Below are 15,321 nucleotides of genomic sequence, written 5' to 3'. Positions count from 1 at the left end.
ATCTGTCTTACCACCCCCACCAATTAGCTACCTATGTAAGTGAATATACATGTTATAGCTATTTGTGTTCCTACTACCAAGCTCCTTGGGAACAGGAACCGGGTTCTGCCTTCTGCAGCTAATTCATACTTGAAAGCAAAGTATCCTGTCTAGCTGGCTGCTGGGGCCACAGCTGCAGAGAAGGAGGAAAAGCATTGAGTCTAGAGCCAAAAGATCCATGTCTGAATCCTGGCTGAGCCACTTATTAGCTATGCTCTTTGCCTCAGTTTACTACTCTGTATAATGGGGATAAAAGGCTTGTCAACTGCAGCGCATTATAGAAATGTCAGCTATTATAATGGTCATCTCTGAGGAGCCACCGATCGGTTGTGGGCCCATCATTTCCTCATCCTTTGCCATACTGTATACTGGGTCTATGGGGATCCATAAGGACCAGCCAGGCCCTGACCCAGGCTGTGTGGGCTCACCCAGATGGGCCAGGCAGGAGCATCCAGGAGCCAAGCCCATAACTATTGCATGCCAGAGCCAAGGAACTTTAGCTGGGAGACCTCACTGATTTAATAGCCTGAGTTTCTGTAATTGTCAGTGATAGTTTTTTCCCACACTGAGATCACAGAACAGCCTTTGTCTGCAGGCACCAATTCTGCCCACCCCAGCATGGATCTAAATGGAGTTTTTCTCCCCTTTCCCAATTTTCACTCAAGCCCTTAGGAAGAGTTTTCCAGAGTGTCCTCCTCCTGGTGAGAGTGACCTTTGCTCAAAGCGAATGCTGAGTTCACTTGTCCCTGCTAGAAGATTCTGTGGTGTTTGTGACTTGTTTTATAAAATGTGTAAAAGGATGTGATTAGCTCTGCAATAAAAATAAAGTTCACAGCTCTTAGATATTTTTAAATGACTATTTTTTTCCCATTTTGGAAGATGTTGCCATTATTTCATCCCAAACCCAATACACATTATTCTGAACACGTTTTCCTGATCTGTCTGCTGTCCGAGTGTTTCGTTTTGCCATTTTGTGCCATATTTCTTGTGTCTTTTACTATTTGGCCTTTCCCACACCTAGCAAGGATAGTCTGATTACTCGCAGGAAGTTCAGTGTCCAAGCAAGGCAAGAAGCATTTTTTAAGTGCCCAGGATGTATCAGGCACCATGACAAGCACTAGAGATACAAAGAAAGGGAAAAAAACAAAAACAAAACCATTTCAGCTCTCAAGGAGCTCACAGTCTAAAGAGGAAGACAGCAAGCAAAAACTTTTATGTAGGTATCAGATATAGACAGAATAAACTGGGAGATAATCTCAAGGGAAGGGACCAAGATTAAGAAGGGCTGGGAGAAGCTTTTTGCAGAAGGTGGTAATGGGTGGATATGCTGTAAGCATTTATTGAGGACCTAGAATGTGCCCAGAAATGGGCTATGTGCTGGGCATCAAAAGGTGAGAAACAGAACAGGCCCTGCCCTCAAAGGGTTTCCAAAGAATGGGAAGACCTGGGAACCTTGGAGGACCTGAATTCAAATCCCACCACCACTCCCAGACACTTACTACTTCTGTGACCATCTTAATCTAAGTTTCTTCTTCTATAATTTGAGGATATTACTAGCACCTATTTTCACAAGGTTGTCATGAAAATCTAATGTGATAATGTGCGTAAAGTGATATAACATGTTAGTTAAGTAAATGTTGGATGCTTATAATGATTCAAGGTTGTCCTCCAAAGATATTAGAAAATACACTTTCCTCCCTTATTTGCCAAGGTAAGGGATTCTGGGTGTGGAACATCACATAGACTGACAGTTTCAACTAATGTGTTTTGTTGCGTTGCTTTCTTTCTTTTTTAAAACAAAAATATTTGTTACAAAAAGAGAGGAGGAGGAGAGGCTATAAGTGGAATTAAATGTAATATAAAAACAAAAGATATAGGGGGGAGCTAGGTGGTGCAGTGACTAGAGCACCAACCCTGGAGTCAGGAGGACTTGAGTTCAAATCCAGCCTCAGATACAACACAAAACTAGCCATGTGACCTTGGGCAAGTCACTTAACCCCAATTGCCCTACCTTTCCCCCTCCAAAAAAGCAAAAATAATTTTTTAAACCCCCAAAAGATATTAATAAAAATTTTTAATCAATAAAAACTACAGGTGAGGAAGAAACAACAATATTAGAGATCCAGAGATTGTGAACACACTTTGTAAACAATAGCAACAACAATAAAAGCTAGCATTTGTATAGGACTTTAAGATTTGAAGACCCCTTTACATATATTAACTTATTTGATCTCACAAAAACACTGAGAGGTAGGTGCTATCATTATTATCCCCACATTACCGATGAGGAAACTCAGGAGGATAGTGTTTAAGTGAATTTACTAAGGGACACACAGTTAAATGTCTGGGGCAGGATTTGAATTCAGACTCAGGTCCAACACTCTCCCTACTGCACCACCTAGCAGCCACATTAAACAGTATATAAACTTCAGCTACTAGTATGAACCAGAGAAATTGGGTGAACCTATTACAAAGTAAAAAGAAGCAACATAGCATCATGAGAAAAAACACTCTCCTTGGCATCAGAAAGACCTAAAATGGAGTTGTGCTACTACCATCGCCATTTATTGTATGACCTTGGGCAAGTCATTACAACTTTCTTAGCCTGAGTTTCTTCATCTTTAAAATGGGAATTATCATACTTATGTTGTATAAAAACCAGAGTGATCTGTGTAAGAGCATGATGAAGTTTTAAATATATAACATGATACATGCCCTGTGATCTCTTTATGAGGGATTGGGTCAGGAAGGGAATAGATGATTGTCTAACCATGCCCCTGGAGCCTTTAAATAGCTGAAGTAATTTCAGTAGCAGCCAGATAATCAGTTGATTCCAAACTCAGGAGAGCCTTAAGGGGACAGACCTCTGTGCCTATACCAGAAGGAGTATTATATCTATGCGAATGCTAGTAAATGTTTCATAAATGGCTCCCTGAAGTGGCTCAATACATTTTTAGGTTTAATCTGCATTATTAACATTTCTCTATCACTTTCTTAAGTCTAGGGCCCAGATGTGGGGTACCTGTGGTCTTAAGGCCACATGTGGCCCTCTAGGTTCTCAAGTTTGGCCCATTGACTGAATCCAAACTTCACAGAACAAATCCCCTTAATAAAAGAATTTGTTCTATAAAACTTGAACTCAATCAAAAGGCTGCACCCAAGGACCTAGAGGGCCACATATGGCCTTAAGGCAGAAGGTTCCCCACCCCTGGGACAATCAACAACAACAAAAAGTCCTGATTTGTAGCATTTGCTGATTTCTGAGATGTAAATGTTAACTCTTGAAATGTAACTATAGTGTGTACACATACACATACACACTCACACACACACACACACACACTGACCATATCATCAGGAGAAGGGATCAATAGGAAACAAGGCATCTAGCAGAGAAACACACTGAGTCCAGAAAGAGTATTTGTGGAAGATGTCCCCCAGATTTTTTAGGGATGTCCTTTTGAGGGGATTGGAGGGGGGAAGGCAAGGTAATTGGGGTTAAGTGACTTGCCCAAGGTCACATGGCTAGTTTTTTTGTGTTAAGTGTCTGAAGTTGGATTTGAACTCAGATCCTCCTGACTCCAGGGCCAGTGCTCTATTCACTGTACCACCTAACTGCCTCAACTTAGGGATGTTCTGAACCAACTTTTTACTGTTCAGTAAATACCCTTTTAAAAAACCTAATCAGGGATGGCTAGGTGGCGCAGTGAGTAAAGTGCTGGCCCTGGAGTCAGGAGGACCCGAGTTCGGTGGTTCCGGCCTGAGACACTTAACACCCACACAAAAATACTAGCGTGTAACCTTGGGCAAGTTACTTAACCCCAATTGCCCTCCAAAAGGCAAAATAATAATAATAATAATTATCAGGGCAGCCAGGTAGCACAGCAAGTAAGAGCACCGGCTCCAGTGTCAGGATGACCTGGAGATTGAATCCCAGACTCAGACACTTAACACCCACCCAGAAACACCTGGCTGTGTAACCTTGAGCAAGTTATTTAACCCCGATTGCTTAGGGGTGGCCAGATGGCTCATCGAGTAAGAGCACCGGCTCTAGTGTCAGGATGACCTGGGGATTGAATCCCAGGCTCAGATACTTAGCACCACACCCAGGAATAACTGGCTGTGTAACCCTGAGCAAGTTATTTAACCCAATTTTTGGTTAAAAAATTGCTTAAAAAAAAAAAACAAACACCTAATTATGGGGGTGGCTGGGTGGCACAGTGAATAGAGCACAGGCTCTAGAGTCAGGAGGACCTGAGTTCAAACCTGATCTCAGCCACTTAACACAAAAACTAGCCATGTAACCTTAGGCAAGTCACTTAACCCCAATTGTCCCCCCAAAAGCAAAAAATAACAACAAAAAACCCTAATTATGTCTAGCTGACTGTCAACAGGAAGCAGCCAATGAGGACTTGTGAGTGACAGTACTATAAATCCAGCCTCCCCAGTTTATCCTTGGAACCTTGAATAGGAACAGTAGCTACTAGCAACACCAACCAGCAAGTGCAAGCTGGGGGAGGGGACTGAGGGGGGCTCCTACATTAGGCAATTGGTTTGTGACCTGAAGAGGCTGTTATCATATACCCTTTGCAATCTGAGATATTTTCCTGGGGATAAATCTGAGCTTCTTAAGGAAGTCAAAGGTATTCAAAGCCCAGTCAGAAGGCTCTTGCCTTTATCCTCTGCATGACTGGTGCCTCTGAATCACCCACAGGCCTCTCAAAGAATTAAATAACCAGATGATTTGCTCTTTCTCACCCCTGGGTATGCACTCTGTGGCTCATCAGCCACCATTAAACCCATGAGTCTTCCTTGATTTCAAAGAAACCCCCAGACTGAACCTTATAAGAAGAATGCTCCCAACCAGAAACATAGTCCTTAATACAGCAGCCAGGCCCCAGGGACAGTTTCAGACATTTGCAAGAGTCTGCGAACTCCCATAATAGCACCGAGGTCTTAGAAGAGTCAGTCCTCTCCCACCCATGCTATAAGGAGCTGGTGGACTACACCACCTTCTCTTAGCCCTCAGTTTCCAGTTGTTCAGTGACCACTTGGACTGGTTAGGGAGATTCATTCTATGTGGCTCTGAGGGCTGCTAGGGATCATCCTAGGTTGTTCAAGAGTTTTACAATCCATCGTCCAGTTGCTAGGCAGGCAATTCCAGAAGAAGGCATCTGGGTCACTCAGGGGAGGAGCCTCCTCTGTTTCTTTCCAGTGCCTCCATCATTCTATAATGATGCAGGCAGGAAACTTGACAGCTTGAAAGCCACAGCCACCAAGTCATTGCAACTCACTTCAGTGTTGGTAATCCTAGCCAGGACAGCCCCCCAGCCCTTTTGCTTGCACAACTAATTAACCTGTGGCTTTCAGGAGGAAGAAATTTTTACAGACAGAAGCATTTCCTACTTGGTGGTTCTATGAAGGTTGACATTTTCTCCTCCTCTTGGACTGGGACTTGAAGAATGCAAAAACCTGGTGGTGGAAAGTTCAAGTCCTGGTTCTGATACAGATCATTGTGTTAGCTTGAACATTTTTACCTTCTTGAGTCTCAGTTTTCTCATCTATGAAATGGGGCAACTAGGATAAAATCAATAAAATAAAATAAAAAATAAACCTTGAAAAATTTTTACTTCAAAGTTCTGTTATTTCACAAGTGTGGAAATATATTCTATATTACTAATCCTCTCCCAGCCCCTTCTCTGTCTGCTCATGAGCTCTCTCTCTCAAACACACACATACACACACACACACACACACACACACACACACACACATGTCTTTGCAGGCAATTTCATGGCCTGTTTTGGCCAAAAGAGAAATCATCCCCTGGTGGCTAACTTTCTCCACTCTTCATCGAGGTTTGTCCTCAGATACACACTGTCCCAGCCTATTGTAGAGCCAATACAGGAAGCCCTTCCAGCCTGGTAGGTGCTGCCAGATGTTTTATTCTAAGGACAGAGCCTTTAAGAGGGCAGGCTCACATCCATGTCACGGAGGACCATCAGACAAGGGCTTAGTGGATACACAAGGCCTGTGTAAGGCATAATTCACAAAACACATTCTGCCAGCCCAAAGCAATAAAGACACCTTGCTTAGTGGAACATTTCATAGCTTCCAATGTCACTAATATCTGCTTTGGTGCAACCAAAGTGTCTATTGTTGGCTACTGTTTCAACCACTAGGTGTTGCTTTAGCTGCCCTTAGGGCCATCGTGGTCCATAGGTTAGTAGCAAGGATTAGAGGAATAAGATTAGAAAGTACCCTAGAAGGAGGTTAGTTCTGTCCATATGGGGGGGAGGGGGGAGGAACTTTTCCTATGAGGTAGCTATTGGCCATCAAAGTAATCCAATCACTAGTCCTGGGAAGGGGAACTAATTAGAAAGAAAGTTCTCATGCTCTTTTGAAAAGACAGCTTTGCTGGTCCATTGCATGAAGAGCTCAGAGTCAGTGGTCAGGACTAAATTTGAAAGTCTTTATCCTGCTCGGTTCCCTGGTCACTTTCAGTCAGGTTTCCCTATGAGTTTAGAAAACCTCAGTCATGACTTCTTCATTTGATTCTCAGACTTATCCCAGATTAAGCACTAGTTAGTTAACAGGGTGGGGCCAGGGTCTCAAAGGCTTATTATTCTATTTCACCAAGAAGTACATGAGATAGAGGGAAAACCCCCTTTTCACATTGTATAAAACAGATGATTTCTCAGCACTTCCAAACCACTCTAACAGGGGGGAGGAGACACAGAGACACAGACAGACAGACAGAGAATTTGGCCAAGCCTCCATGTTGGATGGGAGAAATAAGGAAAAGACCCCACCCCTACCCCCCAGACCTCTGAAATTTGTAGAGGGAAGTCATTGTTAAGTGTACAGACAAATTCATTCAGCATCCACCCCAATCTCTGTTAGAAACATTCAGATACAGCAGAAACAGGCCATTCCTGTCTGACCTGCCAAATCATTTTGGGATCTCTCCTCCTGCCAGCTACTAGCTTCCCCCATGATCCCTGGTTTTCAGTGGTGACATGAGCTAGATTTAGCTAAAAGGGAGGATGGAGATCATCTAGTTCAACTCCCTCATTTTACAGATAAGGAAACTGAGTCCAAGTGAGATGAATGACTTTGCCAATGGTCACACAGATATTCTTACTTCAGATTCAGTCTTTTCACTATGCCACACTGCCTCACAAGAATTTATTCAACCCTATGCACCTAAGCCTGTGCTGGGGAAAGAGCCAAGAGATGAGAGATGCCTGCCCTCCACAAGCTGGCAATCCCTCCAGGATGATTTTCTGTTATCAGAGCAGCAAACAGGTTGATCCTTGACCCTCATCTCCAGCTATAATTTGAGCAGAAGGTACATCATTATCCTTAGGCAAATGCCCAAACCCCTCCCCCCCACAGTGGGAGGAAAAAGCTGGAAAACTGACCTAGAAGCTATCAACAACAGCAGCACCTGTTTCACCTTCCTGGCCATAGCCTGTTCATTTCCACTCCTGGAGATGGCTCCTCTAGCTCCAGCATTCTCTGACTCTAAGAATCTGGGGGAGGGGACACCTTTAGTGTGGCCTCCCCTCAGGCATTCATCTCTCCTGACATTTCTGCCTTGATGCAATTCTGTATTCCTTCTTTTATATCCCTTATTTTGTAATCCTATTTTTTTCTATACTCCTTCTTTATAGCTACAAATGCAGCCACTGGGAGACTTGATTTCTGATCCCAGGTCTATTACAGACTGAGCTGAATTCAACCTAGACAAGTCATGACATTTCTCAAGAGGAGCCTTGATTTCCTTTTCTGTAAAATGAGGTTGATTTTCATTTAAATGAGGTTACTCCACCCTTAGTCCCCTCACTAAATGCTAAATGCTAAAAATGCAGATTCATAAGAACCTGAAGAGCTAAAGCCATCTAGTCCAATCCCTGAATTTTATAGATGTGGGGAAACTGAGGCCTGGGGAGGTTAAGTGACTTTGTCTAAAAAGGCACAACGGTCATTAGTGTCAGAGGTGGGATTATCATTATTTCAGGAGTATCCTTTGAATAGGCAGTGGTGCCAGACTGCCCTCTCCCTCTTTTGTTCTAAAGAAAGAGGACCTCTGGGATGGATAAATAGAGCACCAGCCCTGGAGTCAGAAGGACCGGAGTTCAAATCTGGCCTCAGACACTTAACACACACACACACACACACACACAAAAACTACCTGTGACGTTGGACAAGTCACTTAACCCCAATTGTCCTACCTTCCCCCCTCCAAAAAGCAAAAAAAAAAGGGGGGGGGGCCTCTAAGTGAAGTCTGAATCATTTAACTGGGACATGGACAGTGTAAATCATTAGTACTAGTTAAAGTTATATAGCAGAAAATAACTGGAAGTCTCCCTGTATACATTTGGTAGGCACTCAGTAAATGAATGAATAAATGCAATCATATATCAGGCATTGCAGTGCAAAGAAAATGATACTGGAGTCATGGCCTAGGTTCACCTCTGCCACTATTGTATGATTCTGGGCAAGTCGTTTAACCTTTATCAGCCTCAGTTTCCTCATCTGTATAATGGGGGGAGGGGTTGTATTAAATTGACTATGAAAGTCTCTCCCGAACTCTAAATCTATGAGCCTAATCTTTTTACACTATAGCCTACTCTATTGCATGATAGTGCAAAAGTCTCCTTGGTCTTTGCAAATATGTATTTCGTATCAGACAAGATGGTGATAGATGGGGATCCAAGCCTAGCTCTTAAATAATCTTCCCTAGTGAGTCTACTTTATATAACACCTCGCCCAGGAAGACATACTGGGTTCTAGGCCTACACTCAGATCCTCTTCAATTTCACCATCAAGAGAGTTAAATTAGGACACAGTTGAAGGAAGCTAGTGAGTGAGCACTGAGCCAAGACCAGGCCTTGGCCTGCACACACCAGCTGCTTCCTTTCCCAGCTCTTCTGAATGCTGGCTTCAGGATCCACCAAAAATTTTCACTTTCCCAAATTTCCTATTCTCTGCAATGATTCCTCCATTGTGTAAATTGTTGTTTTAGCCAACCCACAGGGGACTTGAGAGGTACCTTGTTAAGATGAATTCCAGGACTGGCTTCAAAGTGAATACAAGTTACAACTCGTCAGACAATTAAGGGACTGCATCTTACTCTGTAAACTCTGAGAAATTATTCCTTTTTAATTTCCAGAGACCACAGAACAAGCTATAAACTGTAAAAACCTAATGAGAAAATTTGACAGGTAATGTCTCCTCCTGCAAACATGTTTTAATAGGTTGACTGTTATGTTGGTCAGTTAAAAAAAAAACTGTTTAGAAATGAGTCATTTCAGAATTCTGTCTCACCAGTAAGCTATCTTCCCTGGACTTACCTTGAGAAAGAAATTTCAACAATTAGAAGAGTGGATGATGCTCCAGTGGGAATGAAGGGAGTTTTGGTTTGGACAAAGTAGCGCCTGGGGTCTTAGTTTTCAAGGGCCTGGGACTAGAGGTCCACTTTTTGCATGCTATTTAATCTTCAACTTCCTGTAACTTGAGGAGCTTAATTAGGAGTCAATAGAGACCTTAGGGACTGATGATTTCATGGGTACAGAGAATTCCTACCAGCTGAAGATAAGACAACAAATCTTCCCTACAACTGCAAGGTCTAAAAAGAGTAGCCTAGAATCTAGGCCCTAGGCCACTGAGAGGCTGGCCCAGGTTCACAAAGTCACTGGATGATTCAAAGCAAGATTCAAACCAGGTTCTTCCTGGCTCTCTATCCAATGTACCAAGCTTCATTTTATGAAAGAGGCTCCTTATTTTTGTTAATTACTGCGGGAACCATTTGCACTAGGATGGGTATTTCAGAACCATACCCACACTAGACACTTGCATATATACCTCCTAACTCAAAATTAAGCAGACTAAGTTAATTAGATCATGATTCCCTACCCAATAAAAAAACATGCTCCTTCTTAATAAAATATACCTCTCCCCAACCTGTCCTGCATCTCTCTGCTCCCTCTTCCTGCCTCAGAATATATTACTGAACACTGCAAAAGTGGGTGGGCTAGGACCTCTTCCCTTCAATATTTCTAAACATCATCCCCTTGACTTCATAACCGGCCACTAGGTCCCCAAACAAAACCAAGCTTGTGGGCAGGTAAAATGCCAAAATGTGGCTTCTTCTTCCACTGTGCTTGCTTCTCGAGGAAACTGTTGAGCTGAAGATGGATGGGTATCAGAAAAAGGTATGCAACTGCAGAATCTGTGTGTGTGCATCTCGGGAGCGTGTGTAACTTCCTCCTCCTGGTAAATAAACTGACATCTTTTTACCTTCATCACACTCCTTTCTCCCTCTGGGGGACCTCCGTTCGTCCGGCTTCTCTGTGCTGTTCACTGGCTCCCTCTGCCTGTGCAGCTAGCAAATGAAATCAACACCAGAGGGTTTTCCCGCAGCTCTTGGACCCTTGTTCCTTCTGCATCCAGGGATTTGACACCCCGAGTAGCTGGGAAGCGGCCAATCTTCTGGCCATTTCCAACCAGGGGTCGTGGTCCCCGGGGTCTGGCAAAGAGGGGCAGCTGCGGGGGGGTGGGAGGGAAAGGGGGGTCTCCCAGCCCGCCTCCGAGCCCGGCCCCACCCCTTAAAAGATCTCCACTTTCGTTCCTTCCTTCCCCGCCAGCCGCCAGTCTGGGGGGTGACCCCGCCCCCCAAAGGCTAACCGCGCTCCCTCCGCCCCCTGTTCCCACCCCCACGTGGGTCGCAGCCCAATAAGCAGCCCCACTCCCAGCACTGCGGTCGCGTCACGGGTGCACCATTGTTATGCAAATATAAGCAGCCTAAAAGGCGCCGAGGTTGCATCTCTGCGGCAGAGCGGAGCAGAGGCCGCGTGGGGCTGTGTTTGAATCTGACCCGACAGGATATGCACCCCGCGTTGTAATAAGGAGGCGCCTTACCCCCAGCTTGCCCCCACCTTCCTGGCCCTACTAGTCTTCTCCCGGCCGAGCAAAGCCCGGCAACAGCCCCCTCACTCGGCCCCCGGCGCGGCTGGATGCAGCGGCGGATCCCCGTGGCGGCAGGAGGCGGCTTCCCCCCGGGCGCGAGCCGGCTGGGAGCCCGGCCCCCGCCCCCGAAAGCAGGGGTCCGGGCAGCGCCGGCCGGTGCCGGGGGCCCGTGTCCAGGACGGCAGCGCTGAGTGGCCGGGTTCTTCCATGCGCCCCTGCATCCCGCGAGGGAGACAGGGGCCGAAGCCGAAGCCCTAGAGCTTTGGGACCACGACCACCACCTACACCGCTGCCACTCGCCGCAACAGGAACAGCAACAGCAGCCGCAGGGTCGAGAAGCGCGACCGGCCTGAGCGAGCTCCCGGCCCTGGAGACTTGCTGGGGCCGCGCCCAGCCCGCGCGCCCCGGAGCTGAGGAGGGCCCCGCCGCAGCCGCCGCGCCCCTCCCAGTCCCAGGCCCCAGGGCCCGGCCCGGCAGCATGAGCCAGGCGGAGCTGTCCACCTGCTCGGCCCCGCAGAGCCAGCGAATCTTCCAGGAGGCGGTGCGCAAGGGAAACACGAAGGAGCTGCAGTCGCTGCTACAGAACATGACGAACTGCGAGTTCAACGTGAACTCGTTCGGGCCCGAGGGCCAGACTGCGCTGCACCAGTCGGTCATTGATGGTAACTTGGAGCTGGTGAAGCTGTTGGTCAAGTTCGGCGCCGACATCCGCCTGGCCAATCGCGACGGCTGGAGCGCGCTGCACATCGCCGCCTTCGGGGGTCACCAGGACATCGTGTTATACCTCATCACCAAGGCCAAGTACTCGGCCAGTGGCCGGTGATGGCCGGCGCCGCCCGACCGCGGGCAGAACCGGAGGAGGCGCCGCGCACTGCACTCTCCACCAGCCTGGGAGCCTGTCCACAACTCCTGCGCCATTCTTCCCTCGCACGACAAGGCTCCAGGAGGGCGCAGGCACACTGGGAGCCGGGGACAGGAGAGCAGGAGGCCCGCGGGCCACGTCCGTTAAGCCGAGCGCCCAGAGGACCCCCCGGGGGTCCGGGGTCTCGGAGCAGGCGGTGGCTCAGCGAAGAGTGTTGAGTGTGTGTGTGTATGTGTGCGTGCGCGTGCGTGAGTGTGTGTGCGCGCAAGAGACTGGGGGGGGGGGGGGGGGATTTCTCTGTGTGTGTGGTTTGTTGTTTTTTTTTTTTTTGTAAAAAAAATCCTAATATTTTCATTTTAAACATCAAAAGCTGCTTGGACTCCTTTTTCTCCCCTCCCAAGACGCCCTCCCCCCTCCCCCCCCATCCCCCCTGGTGACTGACCCGCGTTTGCGTCTGGAGCCCTCTCCTCCGCGGGTGTCTGGGGCTGGACTCTGGTTTTGTTTTCTACTGTAAAATTGTCTGCCATCTACCTCGGCTGTGCTAGCACAGGAGTATTTGCCGTTTCAGTTAGAAATCTGGTCAGATGCTTTAAAAATGGACTTTCCCCTTGGCCTCTTGGGAACACCCCGTCTGCTGCCGAGAGTGGCCCCCTCTCCCACCACCCACCCGCTCTTCTAGCTCTCCAGACTCGCTGGGGGAAGCTCCGGCCAGCCAGCCCCGGATGTTGTCCTTTTTTTATAAAGTATTCTGGCACAGAGATTGATCCCATTTCCACATTTAACCGTTCCTGTGGCTGTTATCTGGGTTTCATTTTTTTCTTCCTTTAAAAAAATGTAAAAGAGAAACAAATCCTCCCTAGGATCTAAAACCGAGACAGGATTTTGCATCTCTTGCTTACGTCCACGGGGCGGGTGGTTTCCACCTGGAAGATTTTTTTTTTCCCACGGTTTAAAATTTAAGACCAAGAACTTTGCTTGATTGTAGCATGTTTGGAGGGCTAGGGCTCCCTCTGTCCATCATCAGCATACAGATCTCGGATCTCTGATTCTGGATCTAATTTGTTGGGGGAGGGGGGAGATTGGACCTTATCTTTGTGGGAAGGTCGGAAAATCAAGCCCCCTCCCCTTCTCCCTGTGCACCTGAATTTAGCAAGAAGTCGAATAAGCGATGTAAGGTCCTCCTTAAAAAAAATCTTTAAATGTGTTCCGAGGGAAAAAATTCAATGGGATTTAGTAAGTCCTGGATTGAATTCAGGGTTAGGAAAACGGGGGAAGGGGCCTGGAAGGAAGAAGTGGGCCCGACTTTGAAGGCCGGAGGAGGAGAGGAGACTGGCGCACTCAGCAAGGAATGCGCTCCCCCTGCTGCCCATGCTCTCACAAACAGCTTGGAAACCCTGAACGAATGAATGGGTTTCTCCATCTGGTGACTTGGGATAGCTCTTCTTTGACGCTGAAACAGGAGGAAAGAAGAAACCACCTTCCGTCGCTTTGGGAATGTGGCCTGCACGTCCAATTGGCAATGCTGCTCTTAACTGCCCTGGCACAAGGACAGCGGGGAGGCAGAAATTTAAACTGGGGCCCCCTGCCGTGTGTGTTGTGTGTTGTGTGTTGTGTGTGTGTGTGTGTGTGTGTGTGTGTTCACCCCGAGTGTCTGCACTAAGAAGAGCTACATCACTGCCGTCTCCTTGCTATATAACCTTTTCTTTCTTTCTCCCCCCCACCCTGACTACTCCTTTGGCCCTAACCATGACGATTAAAGGAACAAAATAGTTATGTACTGGGGATTGGGGGGGAGGTGTTAAAATTGTTATAAACTATTTATCTTGTATGTTGTATATTTGTGGGTGAGGTTTGTGAGCCTGGTTTTTGTTTGGAAATATTGTGAGTGGTCAATGTGGTTTGTGGGAAAAATATGCATTTTTTTCTAGTCTTAAACTAAAAACTTGAGTCTGCCGGTTTTTCTCATTGCACTGAACACTGCTTTGGCTAATGGCTTTCACGGGCAGTTTTCTCTTTGGAAAACTTTGGCTATAATGAAAAAAGCTCCAGGTTTAAAAAAAAAAAACTTTGGGAAGCATCTCTCTCATTTAATGCGGTAATTTACCAGAACTTTTTTTGGTTTGCAAACTTTCTGTGTGAGCAATGGAGACGATTCCAGCGTTTTGGTGCTTCTCCTGTGTAGTGATGAGGGGGGAACAATACCTTTTCTAGTGAGTTTTATTATAGTTACCAGATGGTTGCACATTTTTAAAAGATAAATGAATTTGCCACAATTAAATGTCATAACATTTATGACATAATATAAAATATTAACATATATTAAGCCAAGTTCTAGATGATTTTTTTAAAAAGAAATCTTGGTTATAAACCCAGTTCTTAAGGGAGTTGTGTCCAGTGTTGTGAAGACAACATGTTAACCCATATTTATATTTTTATAAAATACCTATAAGACTGTGAATCTCTTGTGTTAATTGCTGAGTGAGTTTTAAGAAAAGTATTGTCCCTCTTCAGCCTCCTGGAGCTTTGTAGACCTGATTAGAAATGGAAAATTAGACCTTGGGAAGGGGGGAGGGGGGGTTGCTCTGAAAATGTGTGAGCTGATGTATTTTTTTGCATCACTTCTGTCCTGAAAAGCTGCTGCCCTTCCTAGTCCCTATAGTTTCAATTTTCTATGCAACCCCACACCCCATATTGTTTTGATTCTGAGAAATAAAAGGGATGGTGAATAATTCAGATTTAAATGAGATTTCCCCTTTATTTGGCGGATAGTGCTGCTTGACCCCTCATGCCAAAATGAGGGGTAGAAGAGAAGAGACAGGTGGAAGGAGGCTTTTGTGTGTGTGCATGACTGGTCATCTCTGGCAGTCATCCCTGGTGATTTTATTTTGGAAGAAGATAATGTCAGTGACTTAAGCAGACATTGAAAGCCGATGCACAGATTGCTCCAGAAAGGAGTTTTTCTGTAGATTTTTTTTCTCTAGATGCAAATACCTTTTAATTATGTTAATTAATGTTAAGAATTTTAGGCTTATATTGAAGCTGTATATGGGTCACTATATGATCATTTCTAACTGGATGAAGTCTGTACAGCACAGCATCTTCCTGAGTGTATGATATAGACTGGTAGTCCCAGAGTGAAAAATTTATAAATAAATTTTTCATTGATCTTTTTATAAAAAAAAAAAGTTTGGTCTTTTTTTTGGGGGGGGGTTCCTTCTCCAACATCTGATTTAAAACCTTAAATGGGACCTTACCTGCAGGGGAGATTGGAATAATAAACTAAAAGGTGCTATTTCCAAAGATTAAAGAAATTATTTGAAAATCATTACTTCTTTTGGGCAGCATATTTTATACATGTGTGGGAAAATATATGCATCTATACATGTGTTTGTATACACACAAACATATATTTAAGAAGGAATCAAATGACCTTGACATATTAGGTA

At 45.6% G+C, this 15,321-nt stretch overlaps 1 protein-coding gene across 1 annotated transcript; it reads left to right on the top strand.

The window, feature by feature from the left end:
• The first annotated feature begins 11,071 nt into the window (after positions 1-11,071).
• NRARP (NOTCH regulated ankyrin repeat protein) lies at positions 11,072-15,093 on the top strand. The gene has a single exon (XM_069072755.1). The coding sequence runs from the start codon at positions 11,492-11,494 to the stop codon at positions 11,834-11,836; it is 345 nt and encodes a 114-aa protein (XP_068928856.1). The 5' UTR covers positions 11,072-11,491; the 3' UTR covers positions 11,837-15,093.
• Positions 15,094-15,321: the final 228 nt, after the last annotated feature.

Source organism: Petaurus breviceps, unplaced genomic scaffold, assembly GCF_028583685.1.
Source record: "Petaurus breviceps papuanus isolate PSGF00001 unplaced genomic scaffold, PetGlider_PUasm1.0 90847, whole genome shotgun sequence".
Taxonomy (NCBI): domain Eukaryota; kingdom Metazoa; phylum Chordata; class Mammalia; order Diprotodontia; family Petauridae; genus Petaurus; species Petaurus breviceps.
The sequence above is the reverse complement of the archived record's forward strand: the minus strand, read 5'-3'. Positions and strand labels throughout refer to the sequence as shown.

Coding starts and splice junctions, on each gene's coding strand:
- NRARP (XM_069072755.1), top strand. CDS start 11,492: ATGAGCCAGGCGGAGCTGTCCACCTGCTCGGCCCCGCAGAGCCAGCGA.